This window comes from Strix aluco, chromosome 9 (genome assembly GCF_031877795.1).
Source record: "Strix aluco isolate bStrAlu1 chromosome 9, bStrAlu1.hap1, whole genome shotgun sequence".
Taxonomy (NCBI): domain Eukaryota; kingdom Metazoa; phylum Chordata; class Aves; order Strigiformes; family Strigidae; genus Strix; species Strix aluco.
In genome coordinates, this window is record NC_133939.1 from 15,617,071 (window position 1) to 15,631,887 (window position 14,817).

At 36.0% G+C, this 14,817-nt stretch overlaps 1 protein-coding gene across 4 annotated transcripts in view; it reads right to left on the reverse strand.

The window, feature by feature from the left end:
- The window catches only part of PLOD2 (procollagen-lysine,2-oxoglutarate 5-dioxygenase 2), a 58,410-nt gene that overhangs the window by 19,415 nt on the left and 24,178 nt on the right, over window positions 1-14,817 (reverse strand). For 2 of the 4 annotated variants that reach the window (XM_074833845.1, XM_074833847.1), the window contains exons 5-10: window positions 14,145-14,257; window positions 12,049-12,112; window positions 11,175-11,272; window positions 8,609-8,710; window positions 4,141-4,266; window positions 2,510-2,631 (exon numbers count right to left, since the gene is read on the reverse strand). In XM_074833845.1, the coding sequence (XP_074689946.1) occupies window positions 2,510-2,631; window positions 4,141-4,266; window positions 8,609-8,710; window positions 11,175-11,272; window positions 12,049-12,112; window positions 14,145-14,257 (625 nt within the window). Of the gene's footprint in view, window positions 1-2,509; window positions 2,632-4,140; window positions 4,267-8,608; window positions 8,711-11,174; window positions 11,279-12,048; window positions 12,113-14,144; window positions 14,258-14,817 lie in introns of all 4 variants that reach the window. The other 2 variants (XM_074833844.1, XM_074833846.1) reach the window with 1 other exon arrangement.

The following is a 14,817-nucleotide window of genomic DNA, read 5'->3' on the forward strand; positions in this document are numbered from 1 at the left end:
ACTAAAATCAGCTAATATCAAAAAAGACAGAAAGCAAGAATTTGAGGCAGATGGAACAAAACTATCAGTCAATAATGCAGATAGAGGCAGGAGAAGATTAATCAGAATACTGAATATATCAATCTGTACATCAAACTATTAAATAGATTTGAAGAATCACTCTTTTCAAGTTATTCCTGTTGCAGTATTAGTGAGAAATAAATGAGGTTATTGTGTTGAAAGCCAGCTGAAGGGTTGAAAGCAAATAACTTTTTGTAGTGAATGCCCTTGCCGTGAACATCCTGTACTTTTGAGCTAGATTTTTTTTGAGGAAAAGTAAAATGCAGTTGTTTCAGAGAAGTTGGTGATGTTCACAAGGGCAGCCAAGCAGACCAGCAGTGCAAAGGAAGCAGCAGATGAACTGAACCTCTTTCAGTCAAATTGAAAGAAGCCGTCAAATTATATCTACGTTGTTCACGTAAGAGATCCTACTACCTAACACTCATACGTTCTGGATGATTCAGTATTTTGATATGGTCTCACTCCACGTGCATTATACTTCACGTTTTCTCTATATGCTATTTGTCTCTTTAGGACAGAATTTTTATTAAAGAGGCCTTTCAAAGCAGGAGCAACATGGATAAAATTCTATCCAGACAATGGATAACACGCAGTGTAGCGTATCCAGTGGCACACGTCACAAGTATGATTATCTCCCTGACTTACATGACAGAATTTGAAATTATTTTGTGCAAATATACATTTAAATTATTACTTTTTATCCACAGATCAAGCAAAGATCATATATCAAAAACTGTCACGTAAGTCAGTAGGCTCTATCAAAAGATGACAGGTTTAAAGATCTTTGGGTGAGATTTAGTAACAGTATAGAAATTGATTACACTAAAAATTCTGCCTTATGGTGTCTATATAACAAAGAGTAAAACACAACTCCAGAAAGTCCACCTCAGTTACACATAACATACACTACTTCAAAAAGTTTGCAAACATGGTACATTTGCTTTAGACACTATTGGAAATAAAGAATGATTTATAAACATGTGAATGGCTGCTTACACGAACACTGGACATCTGTAGTGTTTCCTCGAAAGGCTAGGGGAGAGGCTTGGACCCCAGACAAATATCTGTTTCCCAGTGGCTTCAGCATAACAAAACCCCATTCAAACGGATTTCCAATAACATCACAGAGAGTCAGGACTAGACCTTCATTCTTTCAGTTGATGCTATGAACAGCCTATGCTATGCTCTTAACCTCTGAATATAACAGAAAAGGGCCTTTCGAAATGAATTTCTCTGCTCTGACACTCACGGAAGATTTGAGAGAAAAGAGTGGAAGAATTATGTGAGAATGAAGCCTGCTCAAGGGCCACAGCGAGGTCTTGCTGGGATCCTGGTCTGTAAGACTCCATAATCTGACTGATGGACATACTGGGAGAGACATGAGCAACCTGTGGTAGTAGCCCGTGCTGCAGCCACTAAAGAGACCCCTTGACAGGCAGGTCTGACACACGATACATACTTCAAGGTTCAGATTTAGGCCTGGCAAGTGCCAGGTTTAACAGCTAAAAATTTGGATTCCCTAGTAAGTATGAAAAGAAAAAAAGAAAAAAGAAAAAAACAAGCAAGACCAAGGATAAGATAAAGTCAGTTGTCTTTGCAAGTCTATTTTTTTTTTTTTCCCCTGAAAGAAGAAACTTCTACTAGAGCACTTCTAAGGGGTATTCCTGTCTCTTTGAACCAGGAAGAAATGTAATTGCCACCTGTATGCCCAGGTCAAGCTTTAACCACATTTTTACTGAAATACTTAAATGTAATGTAATTTTTGAAAAAAGGAAGAGAGCCTAGGACAACAAAAGAGCAAGTGTTAAATGCATATCCAATGCAAGAGGTACTTCTGTGAAATCACTCTGAGATAAGTTAGCTTGGAAAGGTTTTGTATAAAAAAATAAAGCCAAATACATTTTTTTGCAAACACACTGCAATTAGAATTTCTATTTACACTTGCACATGCTTCCACCTTTCTTTTTGTGTTACTGCTACATGTAATTTTCTGCACAAACTGTTTATTAAAGTTTGTTGTACCATCTATTTTATTTCATTAGAATTCTTTTTAATAAAAATATGTAAACTTTACAGTTTATGCTCATCATGTTTTAATATATACCTGTGTTTGAGATAACTATAATGTAAAAATAATCTGACACCTCTTATTTCTTTGTAGTCTACTATTGTCTATGCCTGCATTAGAAGACAATATGACAGACTATCAAAGTAGTCCAAACCAGAGATATGTTTTCACCATGACCAACAGCTTTTCATATTAGACAGAAACCATAAAACACTCAACAGTTCATATCTTATATCTAGATCATGTTCTACCACAAAAGCTCCCACTTTTGTAACTTAAGATGTAAAGTTGTTAGTGTTTAAGATGCAAAATATACATAAAAGATTAAAAAAAAAAGTTAGTGTATGCATCACTGTAACAGATTTATAAATTAGAATTTACATTCCCATGTTCCGGGCTTCTGCTTGACTCAGATTTTCTTCAGGTCCAACAATTTTTATATTTCTGATAATGTTCTTGGCTTTTTCCCAGAATTTCTTGATGTGCTTTTCATGGTAAACCTCCTGTAATCATGTTAACATTGTTTATAGTGAATGAAAAGTACACGCTGCTGTGAAATCATAAACATAGTGTCCAAGAACACATTGTATTCTATCCTAAACAAACAGCAAACAGCATTTGAAGATATTCCAGTATATCTGTCATTAAAATGAAGCTATTCTATCCAAAATTTTAGTGAAAGAATCCAACACATCAGCAAAACTGTACCTCCAGATCAATGATGCAAGATTCACAGACTGTTTATGTGATATTTTTTCAGGATATTTATCTTACCATCTTCAAAACCCACTCTACAACTTCAGTGGTACACAGGAATTTTTTATGCCACTCCAGAATGGATTTAGAGAGGGAGCTGCCACCTGTACCCAAGTGGACAGTTACAGTCATTGTCTCTAAGATGTAGTCACAGTGACTGTTTCTTTAATTTCTAATTACCCTACCTCTAATTTAAGAGATCTCAGCTGCATGCAATGTTTCCAACCCAGCACCCTCATCTGTAGCTTTTGTGTATTATGGCTGACATTAGAATAATTGAAATATTAGATAGGGCTTTCTCTCCTCTATGATTAAAAAAAGCTATTCAGTCTTTTATATTCATTTCAAATACTACCATATGACTTCTGGCTGAAACAACGAACCCTAGCATAGCCTACAATTCCTATGTGCATATCACATTTCTACCTTTAACATCCCCTTACAAAAGCACACTGAAGACTTTAAAGATAAACTCTATTTCTGTTAGTCAGGACTTTTGTGCTATGATATCAACAGTAATGCACTGCCAAGTGAAAAAGGGCAGAATTATATTTTCCTCTCATTTTTCTTCCAGCCCAGTTTTTTTTCCAAGAGACTTACACACATTTGTCAGCTCACTTATGAAAATAGCAATACTGAAGTTACTGGTGAAGTATCAGCAACACCAGATCATTAGCTAATTAGCAAAAAACATTCCAAAAAATATTCAAAAGAGCAACTTATCTGTACTGACATTCAAAATATACCTGGACACACCAGCCTCTCTCATAGCACCCAACAGGAGCACCGAGAGAAACAGAAATGTACTGGGATATCAGCAAGAGGAAAAGCAAATCCAATGTCAACTACGGGATAATAGTTATTAATAATATGATATAACTTCTGGTCAGTCTTGAAGTGGTCAGGCAGTTGGCCTAGATGATTGTTGTAGGTCCCTTCCAACTGAACTACTCTGTTCTCATTCTACTTTATTGTTTTATGTCAATCAGTACCTCCTCTAAAAGCAGACACTTTATTTCATTAGTAAAATAGAAAGAATCTAAGCAGTTTCTTTAAATAGACTTCAGTAAGCACTGCCACAATTTCATTTTATTTATGTATTTTTTCCACTTCTGCATACTAAATTCTGAAATATTATCTCTTCCTATGCAGTTTAACTATGTACATACATAGAATCCATATACTCCCTCACACACTTTCATTCACACCATAATTTCCAAAACTGAAGCTTTGCACAATAGTAACATCATACTTACATTATTATGAATGAAGATACTGAGTGTCTCCTTTGGGTAGTCCAGAGTCAACAGTCTGTCTAAAAATTTAGGTAGGAAAGGAGTGGGTTGTTCAATGAAAACACCAATTTTTACTCTTGGATACTCCTAAAAAAAATGATATTTTGACACAACCAATAAGACTTGCCTCCTTTCTGAGATTAGTTATATTAAAAAACAGCTAATGTCATGTTGTAGTAACTTAGGCCACACAGCTTTCAAACAATCAAAACCAACTAGCTCAAAAGTGTTATGCCCCCTGTTTATTTTCACTGGCTTCATTAAATAGGCAAAGATAATGGATTTAATATTGCTAGAAAACTCTGAATTCCAATAACAGAAACTGGAAGTAGGAAATAATGTATTGTGGTTTTTAAAATTCTTACTTTAAAAAAAAATATATTAGAACAGCAGAAAAAGTATTTAAGGAAATAAACCTAGAACTGCATGGAAAATGCATTTTTTGAGAGTAACATACATATATACAAGAAAATACAGGGAAGACCAGTATTTTTAAAAGAAGTTAAAGAATACCGTAAAATATATTACTCATCTGTACTTTAAGCCACAGACTGCAATACCCTTCCATACACTTATAAACCCTATTTCTCCCCTGATCATTCTAAGTGGGCTCTGCATTACTTCCCTACTCACTGATTCTATCCAGACCTTTGATGAATTAACTAGAGCTTCTCCCCTTGCATCCAGGGATACTGAAGTTTTATCCACCCTTATTTTAATGTAAATTGACATCTTTTGAACAGTAGTATTAATTCCTGGTTTGTATGTGCTTGATATAGAGATCATGACCACCAAAACAAATCTAGACAGCATTTTTGTGTATTCCTAAAATATATTATTACATTATGCAAGACACATTTAACCTTCAAAGGTATCGACTCCTACACAAAGGAATGCACTGATTGAACAAAAATTTTCTCCATCTCTAAAACAGACATATAAACATATAAACGTCTAAGCCACTACAAGGTTCAGAGAGAAACCTTATATGAGTATAAAAGACTGCAAGTTAGCTTTCCTTAAGCAAGCCAAACACCCACTTGAAAAGCGTCTGGATAAACCATCAGCGCATGTTGAGATTTTACAGTGTCACTGTCTACATCGGAAATCCAGAAATACACTGGCAAGTATATTAGATTGGAAACATCAGGCACCGATGTTTACCCTGACTACCTCCTATTCACAACTTCATCTGCAAACCTAATATGTACCTATGCAGACATGCTAATAACTTCAAAATGGCTGATGAAGACAGGTACACTGACATGTCTTGAAAAAAGCAACTGTGATGTTCTCTGGCAACCACTCCACTGAGGCTGGTGTCATGGTAACTGACACCACTGATTGCAAGTGACAAGGAAAGCAAGGTGTACCTTTGGGCTTACTAAACTGAACATGCACATTTGCTACCAATACCAGAACTGTGCGCAATAATTTGTTTTGCATATTTCTCTAATTCTAAGCCATTTTCCCTTTATTCTCCAGGACAAAGAGAAGCAGGTTCAGGCTGGATCTGCAAAGATTATAGGGACAATCAGGAATTCCATACACCAAAGTGTGAAACACTTGGCTCTACACTAGAACCTCAGGAAGTGTGGCTAAAACAAAATAGTGTTTAGAAAATTAAGAGTAAAAATTCCTGCAAACTGCATCTCCTCAAAGCAGAGTTCTCTGCTGCATCTCCTCAAAGCAGAGTTCAAACTTGACCCAGGTTCACCATAATATAAACAGTTGTTACTGCATAATCTTAATCTAGATCCACACTGAAAAAATTTTAAATAACCAGCATTTTGAGTACATCAAGTCAGAAATTTTAGTTCTTCCCAGTTGTACCTCAGCAAAACCACTTTGGAAATACCCAGTCTGCACCAAGATGTTACGTTTTCTCTAACAGAATTTCTCATTTTCACTAAGGTCATACATTTGCCTTTTAAATTTTACTTTTTCACAAGCAAGAGTTGAGCATATGACAATTTTTGGAAGAAATACAGGACAATATCTCAGTATGACTACACAGAGCAAAGTCCAGGAACCCTTGCCACAAGAGTTGCCAGTGAAGCTAGAGGATGAGTGAGGTCATCCTTTCCACCCGTACCAGGAAATCTCCATACCAGTAACAAGCTTCAGGATTTAAGTAGCAGCTCTAGGGAGATTAAGTTTCCTGTCCAATTTAATTTAGGTTTTAGCAAAAAAACTTTTCTTAAAGTGGCAAAAATTTACACTTATTAAGTCAAGGTGTCTGCAATTTATTATCCATTACCCTCCTTTGACCTGGGCAGGTAGCTAATTTGGGAATGGCACAGGCTGCTGACATTAGCAGAAGCAAGAATTTACCAAGTATTTCCACACCTCAGCCATGATCAGAGCACGGGAGGTCCTACTTCCATAAAGAGGACAAGGTCTGAGCAAAAGACTCTGGGTATGTGGCTCTCAGCTTCTTAACAGGTAACCCTGAAGCTCAACTTTTCACAGGCCATGCTCCCAGCATCTACTCACAATGAACCTGGTAGTGCCTGGGCTCTTCTGCTCATCCATTGCAGACTGACCTACACAACCCATGGCAATCCTTCCACCCATCTCTGCCTTGCACATGCCTACCCCTGACCTTCACAGAAGGAAGGATATCCCTATGTCCATGATGGAAAGCAGTAATATTTCAGCTCCTTGTCCTACAGTGGAGCTTATTTGTTTTGTACTGATAAAGTCCAGATCTGTAGGTAAGCCCAGCCCAAAACATTGAATCCACAACACCTAAGCTCATTGAGTCAAGGACCCATTCACACCAGAATTCATCTAAAGCAACTCAAAGCCCAGAACATAGGTGGTAACAAACCAACCTGATTCTCTACTTGCTTATGAGAAGAACAAGTAAAATCCTTAGAAGATTTGAGTGTATCAATGCAGAAAGTTAAATAAAATAATATGGGAAGAATGAGTAGAGGCACAGAGCTGGTATTGCTCTTTTCACTGAAGATTTCTTGTTAAGTAGCAACCAGCCAGGCCTGAACAGAAAGCGTGTTCAGAAAATGAAATATTGCTTGTACAATATTGCTTGCCTGAAGTAAACACTTCCACTGAGGCCAAGGAAAAGTCTCGTTATTTCTGCTGGCAGAGTGAGTGAGGTATGAAGTCCAAAGAATGAATTACAGTAAGGAAGATACATTCCGAGTAGATATACATAAACCATAGGAAGCTATCCAGTAAACCATTGCAAGTCACTCCCCAATACTGGCTTTAAGACTTAACTGCTCCCCAACGATGTTTTAATTACCAACACCATTAGGAAAAACTTAGGCAACTTTTCCTCAGGTAAATTTTATGTTGGGAGTGCAAACACTATTTCAGTAGCACACCATTCTAATATATCTTCAAAGCAAAATTAAAATTAAAAGATATAAAAAGAATCTGAAAGTTATTACAATTCCAGCAATACTTTTTTTAATTTCCATTCCAGTTCACAAGCTATTTATTGCCCAGAAATTCTTTTGCTTTGTCCTTTCATTACAAAGATCACAAGCCATTACTACTTTCATGCTATCCTCAACATGACCTTCTAAAACCTCTTCTCATTCAAATCTTCAATACAGAACAGAAATGAAACAGCTGCTGGAAACAGCCTGTTAATAATCAGAACATTCTTTTAAGTACAAGCTTACATTTCCACAGGGTAGATCTTAGTAATTACTCTGCCTAAAATTTACTGAGTAAAATCTGAACTATTCATAAAGACAGTAAAGATGACATGTTTGGAACCGAAGAGCCAAAATGAGTTCCCAAATATTGGATATACACACACGCCATATGTACATGTATGTTTGTCCTATAAGAATTCTGAAAAACTGAACTGATATCCAATCTCAGTTACATCAGATTTATTCTACAGAAACACATTTGCATATACAGATATCTGTATCATCCTTTACAAGGTAAAGCTGTTTTGACTATTTCTCTATATCTCTCAAAATAGTAGCTGTAACCATGTTACAGTTAACTATTAACATCTATTTGTAACAGAAATTGTTAAACTGATGCATATCAAGTTTCTTGTCCTTCTGCTGTTAAAAATCTGAAATATCTAAAGAGTCTTTCTACCTCTCTAAAAATTCAAATTATTCACTTGTATCTTTCATGATTCAAAAATGATTCATTCACCCTCAGTGAACAGAGCAAAGGATCTGGAGGGCTTTTGGGGATGGGATCATCTTCAGTAATATTGGGGAAACCTATAATAAAATGCATGCATAAAAGTATTTCCAGAAGTATTGCGATTTCCAGTTAATTAAAATTCCATCTTTACAGTTTCATATACCAGAAAAAAGTGTCCTGAGGTGTCTATAAAACATATATTGAAGACATTTTGCCTCAGAAATCACTATATACCTATCAACTGCTTTCAAGAGGATTTTGTTCTAGTGAAAAGTATTCTTACCGTTACTGTTGACAGGTCTAGTAAGTCTAAATCACAAATACTGCAACCAGTTTCCCGTGTCCAAGCATTAGGAATATAGTTTCCCAAGTAATTCAAGTGAATCTGGTAAATGAATGAACAATTCAGATTAATGAAAAGTGGGTGCAAATGGTAATGCGTGCCTTTTAAAGAATTCAGGCTTACTCATTGAATCTCTTATACCTAAAGGCAATTGACTGTCTTTTTCTTAATTTAAGATTAAAAAAAAACCCAACACAATAGAAAAATAGCTGGCAAAGGCTTTTCTTCTTTTTATTTACAAAACAGAGATTATATTCTCCTAGCATCTACATTTATTGCTTCAGTTAAACCAAAGTATTTGTTGCATGTATAACTACCAACTAAATACTTGTAGAACTTCCCAGACACAGAGTATAGATCATTCAGCTCCCAAAAGGTACTAGGCATTATTTCAAGGGGAAAAAAAAAAAAAAAATCATAGTTTAATTCTTTTCCCAAATCTGAGAATCATCAACACTTTACATAAAAAACCAAAAAGTGACCACATGAAACACAGAAAATGTAGAAGATAAATGCCCAGATGATGTATTTTTGACAAGCTATGCCAAGATTCAGAAGCCAGCCAGAGGGATACATTTTAAGCAGCATCTAGTTTCACACGTTTTGAATTGGCACTGAACAAAATATGTACTTTTTCCATCAATGTGTTGCCTGAGCTGCCCTGTCCTCCTGGATACCACAGGAAGCTGTGCAGAACTTCGCTCTTCTCTACTGCCATTAGCAATGTTTAAGGGATCTCTTACGCTGGGAAGAGTCTGCCTGAAGGAAGCTACTATTCATTTCACTCTACTGTCCTCAAAAAAATGGAAGGATAGAACATTTTGCATAGAAAATACACTCCAGTCCAATACTCAATCTGCATTTTATCATACTTTGGGTGTTTATTTATGCATATTGAAAATCATTCTAGACAGATTATTAATAGAATTGCTTGAACTTAATTTCAGAGATGTACAATGAAGTCTACAAAAATTAGTATTTCACAAAAAATCCTTGCCAGGATAATTCGGCATCCATTTCAAAGACGCGTCTCTGACCAATACTATTTACTAATCTGCAAACTGAAAAGATTAAATACAAAACCAAAGGTTCTTATAAACAAAAAAACTTTTGCTATTTGGAGTTAATTCTGGAAGTTACTCTCATGCTAGTTTATTTACTAACTATTGACAAATTTTCCAATCCTATTACACACTGTTGTCCTCTTAATTCTACTCTGTTTAAAACAGAAGAATGTAATCACATTGACAAAGTGACATATTGCAAGAGTTTTTCTCTTTGTTTTTAAAACTACATCACTACATGCAGAGACTGAGTTTTGTTTAATGTAGTATAACATATTAGTATAAGGAGTTCCAACCTAAACTGCTTGCCCAACTGTAAAATATAGTACCTTTCTTTTCATTGGCAAACTGGCAGCAAAACCAGTGATGATGGATAACCTCAGGATTTAATTGAGGCAAAAATAACTGTAGCAACACGGAAGAAATTGGTCATGTAATTCACCACTACTGAGTAGTTATAAGCCAAACAGATAACAGCATCATTATAGTCCCCAATTCCAAAGATGAAATACAGTGCAAAAACTAGGTAGTCACTGAGATATTAATGAGTTCCAAACTTTATTTCATTCTCTTGGGAGACATTTTTCTGAAAATAAGCAGCTATGGTAAGAACACATATTCACAATAACTTAGAAAATAGTCATGCCCAATCCTTCAGCCAACAGAGGCTATTAGAAATCATGCACCTTTACTCTTCTTTGCCATATAACAAAAAAATGTAACTGCCATATGTCCAAAACATAGCCATTTCTCCCAGAGAAGCTGTGCCATGTCCTCTGAACTACTGAATCCTTACACATGGACAAAATCTGCCAAGACAGCTATTTCACAGGGCAGACAGGGCTCTACCATGAACCCAAAGCTCATGAGCCATGGGTACACTGCAGGCATTGATCAATGACACTGAAGATGCAACAAAAGTCATCTGTGTGTGTGTGTATATATATACACTTAAATATATATATTTTTGCCTATATACAATTTAGTTTTTTATACATGTACATACAAACACACACCAAGGTCTGTGATAGGATCAGGTGTGTTACTGTTTTGTACCCCAGTCTATGACTCTTGGGTCAGATTTTTCTTCCCCTGAAAACCCATTCTGGTTACTGTTTAATAACCAGACAGACAGTTCACTAACTTCAAGAACCGTTTTCTGATAATGAACAAATTAACACAAGCTTACTCGCTTCTAATATCCCACGTTACAATGAATCTGGGAGCAGAATGAGTTGTTTCAGCAGCAATATCAAGTAACAGTGACAGCAGAATAACATGGAGAGAGCTATTGGAATGTTTTTTTCATCCTTGCAATTCTTATTAACATTAATTGGAAATGAGCAGTGGCGGTGTGCTATGACTGTTTCAGACTCTTCCACCACTGTTTCTGCCTCTATTAAAATTGCCATCTTTACAAAAAATAAAAACCTGTCACTCACTTTAGTTGGACCATTTCCATGAACAGTGATCGGTAATGTGTCGTAAACTGAATTCCTTGCTCTTACTTTTCCTTCTTCAAATTTCAAAAGGACTTCATCTGTAACTCAAAGATTATACAGTAATAACAGTTTATAAATAAGAGCTAAAATTTCACAGTTCTTTAAGTTCTTGCTGATACAATATACATTGCTGTTACTACCATTGTTAATGTTACTTATTTGGAAGCTTTTGTTAATTTTTTTTAACTAGATCTTGAATTCTAAGCTCTTTATGCTAAATAAGGTTACATCAGACTTCAGTTTGCCATCAGCAGCCTTCAGTATTTGAATAAAATCTGCTTTAAAAATAAAACTAATTTTGTTCAAATGTTATTCATAGAGAAACCACAGTTATTTCAGATACAATCTGACTATAAAAAGCTGTGTCATAAGTAGAGGTTAAAGGTAAGAAAGGAAGTTTGCACAGATGCCATTTTTCAATTTAAATTCATGACAGTTTAATAAAGGAAAGTCTACATTACATTTCATTATATATTGCTATTTGCTTAAGAACATCTAAAATGCAATTTTAATTACCAATCTTAATCTTGTAATTAAGTTTGTGAAAGGCAGATGGAAAAAATGGTTCTTTGTGCTTATTGCTAACTTCATTTACTGAAAACTAATTTTTTCTATTTTAAATCAAACATTTTATCAATGGGAGAAAATAATTAATAATAAACCCAAAAGAACTGTATCTAATCTGGTAATCAGGTTTACCCATCCAAATATTTCTTTAAAACAAGCATACACTTAGGGAATGATATTCATGGTTAAGCAACAGAAGCGTTAATAACAGTTAATAAAACACACGACATGCAAATCATACACTTACCAACAGCTCCATTTAGGGTCTGGAAAATTGTACATTTGTGGTCCAAAGTAATGTTAATGTGTTCCTGAAATAAAAGTACCAAAGATGTTGAGGCATTCTAAAAACCAATATTTTTATGGTAATGTTGCAGTTACACTGCAGTGGCAGCAAGCAATCAGGCAAAACTACTCTACATATTTAACTCTTAGATGCAATTCTTAATTTTATATTAAGTTTTTCTATATTCCTGAGTTGTGCAAGTGTAGAGCAACCAGTTTTATATATGCAAAACCTTTAGATAAACTTGAAGGATAAAGATCATAACTCTCCAAAGAAACTACAATTTGGCAGCATAAGCCAGAGAAAATTTGTGTCTTATCTTGAAAATAAATTTAACGAGTTTTGGCCAAGCAACAAAACATACTGTGTTTCACAGTCTCAAAAATACAAAAGCCAAGTTTAAGTATCATGTCAGAATAGAAAACACCAGTGGTTTTAAAACGTGTTCCTAATATTATATTATTAATCCTACCTAGATTTTTATTTAAAGTACCATGTTTTTAAGTTTTAACATGTTGATCAAAGTATACAACTTTGAAAACATACTTAAAACCTGTGTATGTAATAGTATACTCTGTTTTGGTCTTCCAAGATTTTGTTACAGTCTACAGCACTGGACAATACCATACAGAGAATTAGTGCTAATGTATAGTGCAGTATCCCAGGCTAAACACCATGAAGGCATTTTGAATCACAGCGCAGCAGTGCACTGTGCAGAGGTACATATTTTTTGTCTAGAAGACAATCTGTTTAGACAGCTAATTATCCTACTCTGACTCTGTACCAAGTCAGCTTTAATGTCTCTACATCCTGTCCTTTCAATTGCATATCTAGCATCTGACTTAACTTGTATAAAAATCAACTCAAACATTAAGGGCTGGACAGAATGTCCTATATGGAGTTGTTAAGTACTTTGGGTTTGTCTAGTTTGGAGAAAAGGAGGCTGAGGGGTCACCTCATCACTCTCTACAGCCTTCTGAGGAGGGGAAGAGAACAGGGACATGCTGAGCTCTTCTCCCTGGTACCCAGTGATAGGACATGTTGGAATGGTTCAAAGCTGCGCCAGGGGAGGTTCAGACCAGACATTAGGAAGTATTTTTTTTTACTGAGAGGGTGGTCAAACACTGGAACAGACTTCCAAGAGAGGTAGTCAATGCCCCAAGCCTGTAAAGTGTTTAAGAGGCACTTGGACAATGCCTTTAATAACATGCTTTAGCTTTTGATCAGCCCCGTATTGATCAGGCAGTGGGACTAGGTGATCGTTGTAGGTCTCTTCCAACTGAAATATTCTATTTATTCTATTTCTGTACCTGTATCTAAACATGCCTGATGTTTCAGGCATAACTTAATGGAAAAACATATGTATTTCAGAAAATTCACATCTGCCTTAAGCATACAAATGCTCAAAATCAACCTCAGAATTCTGCAATATCAGCTTCTAAAAGTCTTTTTGCATCAATACGTTGTTAACTCTCCTTAGCCCTCTTTTTCCAGCATCAGGGCCATGCCTCTGACATCTATCATGCTTTAATGTTGCTACTCAGAGAACTTTGTTAAGCTACATCACGGAGAGGTCTTCACCAAAAATTTACAACGCAGCTTTATTGAACGTATCTGCACAAAAAGCTGAAGAGTCAGAGGCAGCCACAGACAGGATCTGAAATGGCAGCAAGCCAAAAATATAAAACACTGGATCAGCAAGTAGTTCAGTGACACCCTGGAAAAATGCCACATTCTATGGCTGTCAAACTGCCAAGTACATGGGACCCTCATTGAGATGAATGTGTCTGATCGCATCCCTCAAAGCTATTATTTCTAACAACGAAGCACAACCTGCTTGGATCTGCAGACAGCCTGAAATAATATATCAAGTCATGACCCTTGGGAAACCTGTTCATCACTCCGACAGTAGAAACCTCCACACAACAGACACAACTGTCAACATGGCATTCAGGAATAAAGAGACAGCATTCCTTTTATTTTTACCTCCTGATGTTTTATGAGGAGCAGCATGTTATTTCAAGCAGAAAGAAATGAGGAAGCCAGTCATTACCTACCCTTGCCAACGGGTCAACATAGATTTTGGTGTAAAACAGCTGGTCATCATCATTATCCTGCAGATTCCATTGCTGTACAATACGATTTATATATGGAGCATAACCAATAAATCCTGCAATATCACACACATGTAAGTTATTTCCATAAAAAGCACTACTCTGCCAACACCGTCCATCAGTCAGAGACTTCATTCTGACTGTTTGGTGCCAGCAAAGGAAAAGTATGAAATTCATACAACTTGGCTCAAAAATTCAGTTTTCTTCCTGTGATATGTACCAGTTCTGTTTTAAAGAGTTCATAATGAAGGGTTATTTTTATACTAATGCTATTTTAAGGGAAAACATAGGAAACAGATCTGTTTAGGATGGTCCTGAGAACTAGAAAGCATAAGATTAGACTACTACTGTTCCTAAGAAGCCCATCTGTGGAAAAAGTTTCCTTTTCATCAAACGCTTCTTGCTGGCAGAGAAGCCTGAATCTAATACTGCTAGAACTGTAAAGAGAATTCAACTCAAAACCAACATATATTATGTTTAAGCCAGAACAAAAAAAGATAGGGCAGATAGGCAAGGTAAAGAAGGGAGGGAAAGGAACGGGGACACTCCCAGATCTGCATGCTGCCCATCACCATGTACCTAGAAAAAGTGACATACAGTGCTCTGTAGCAGTTAA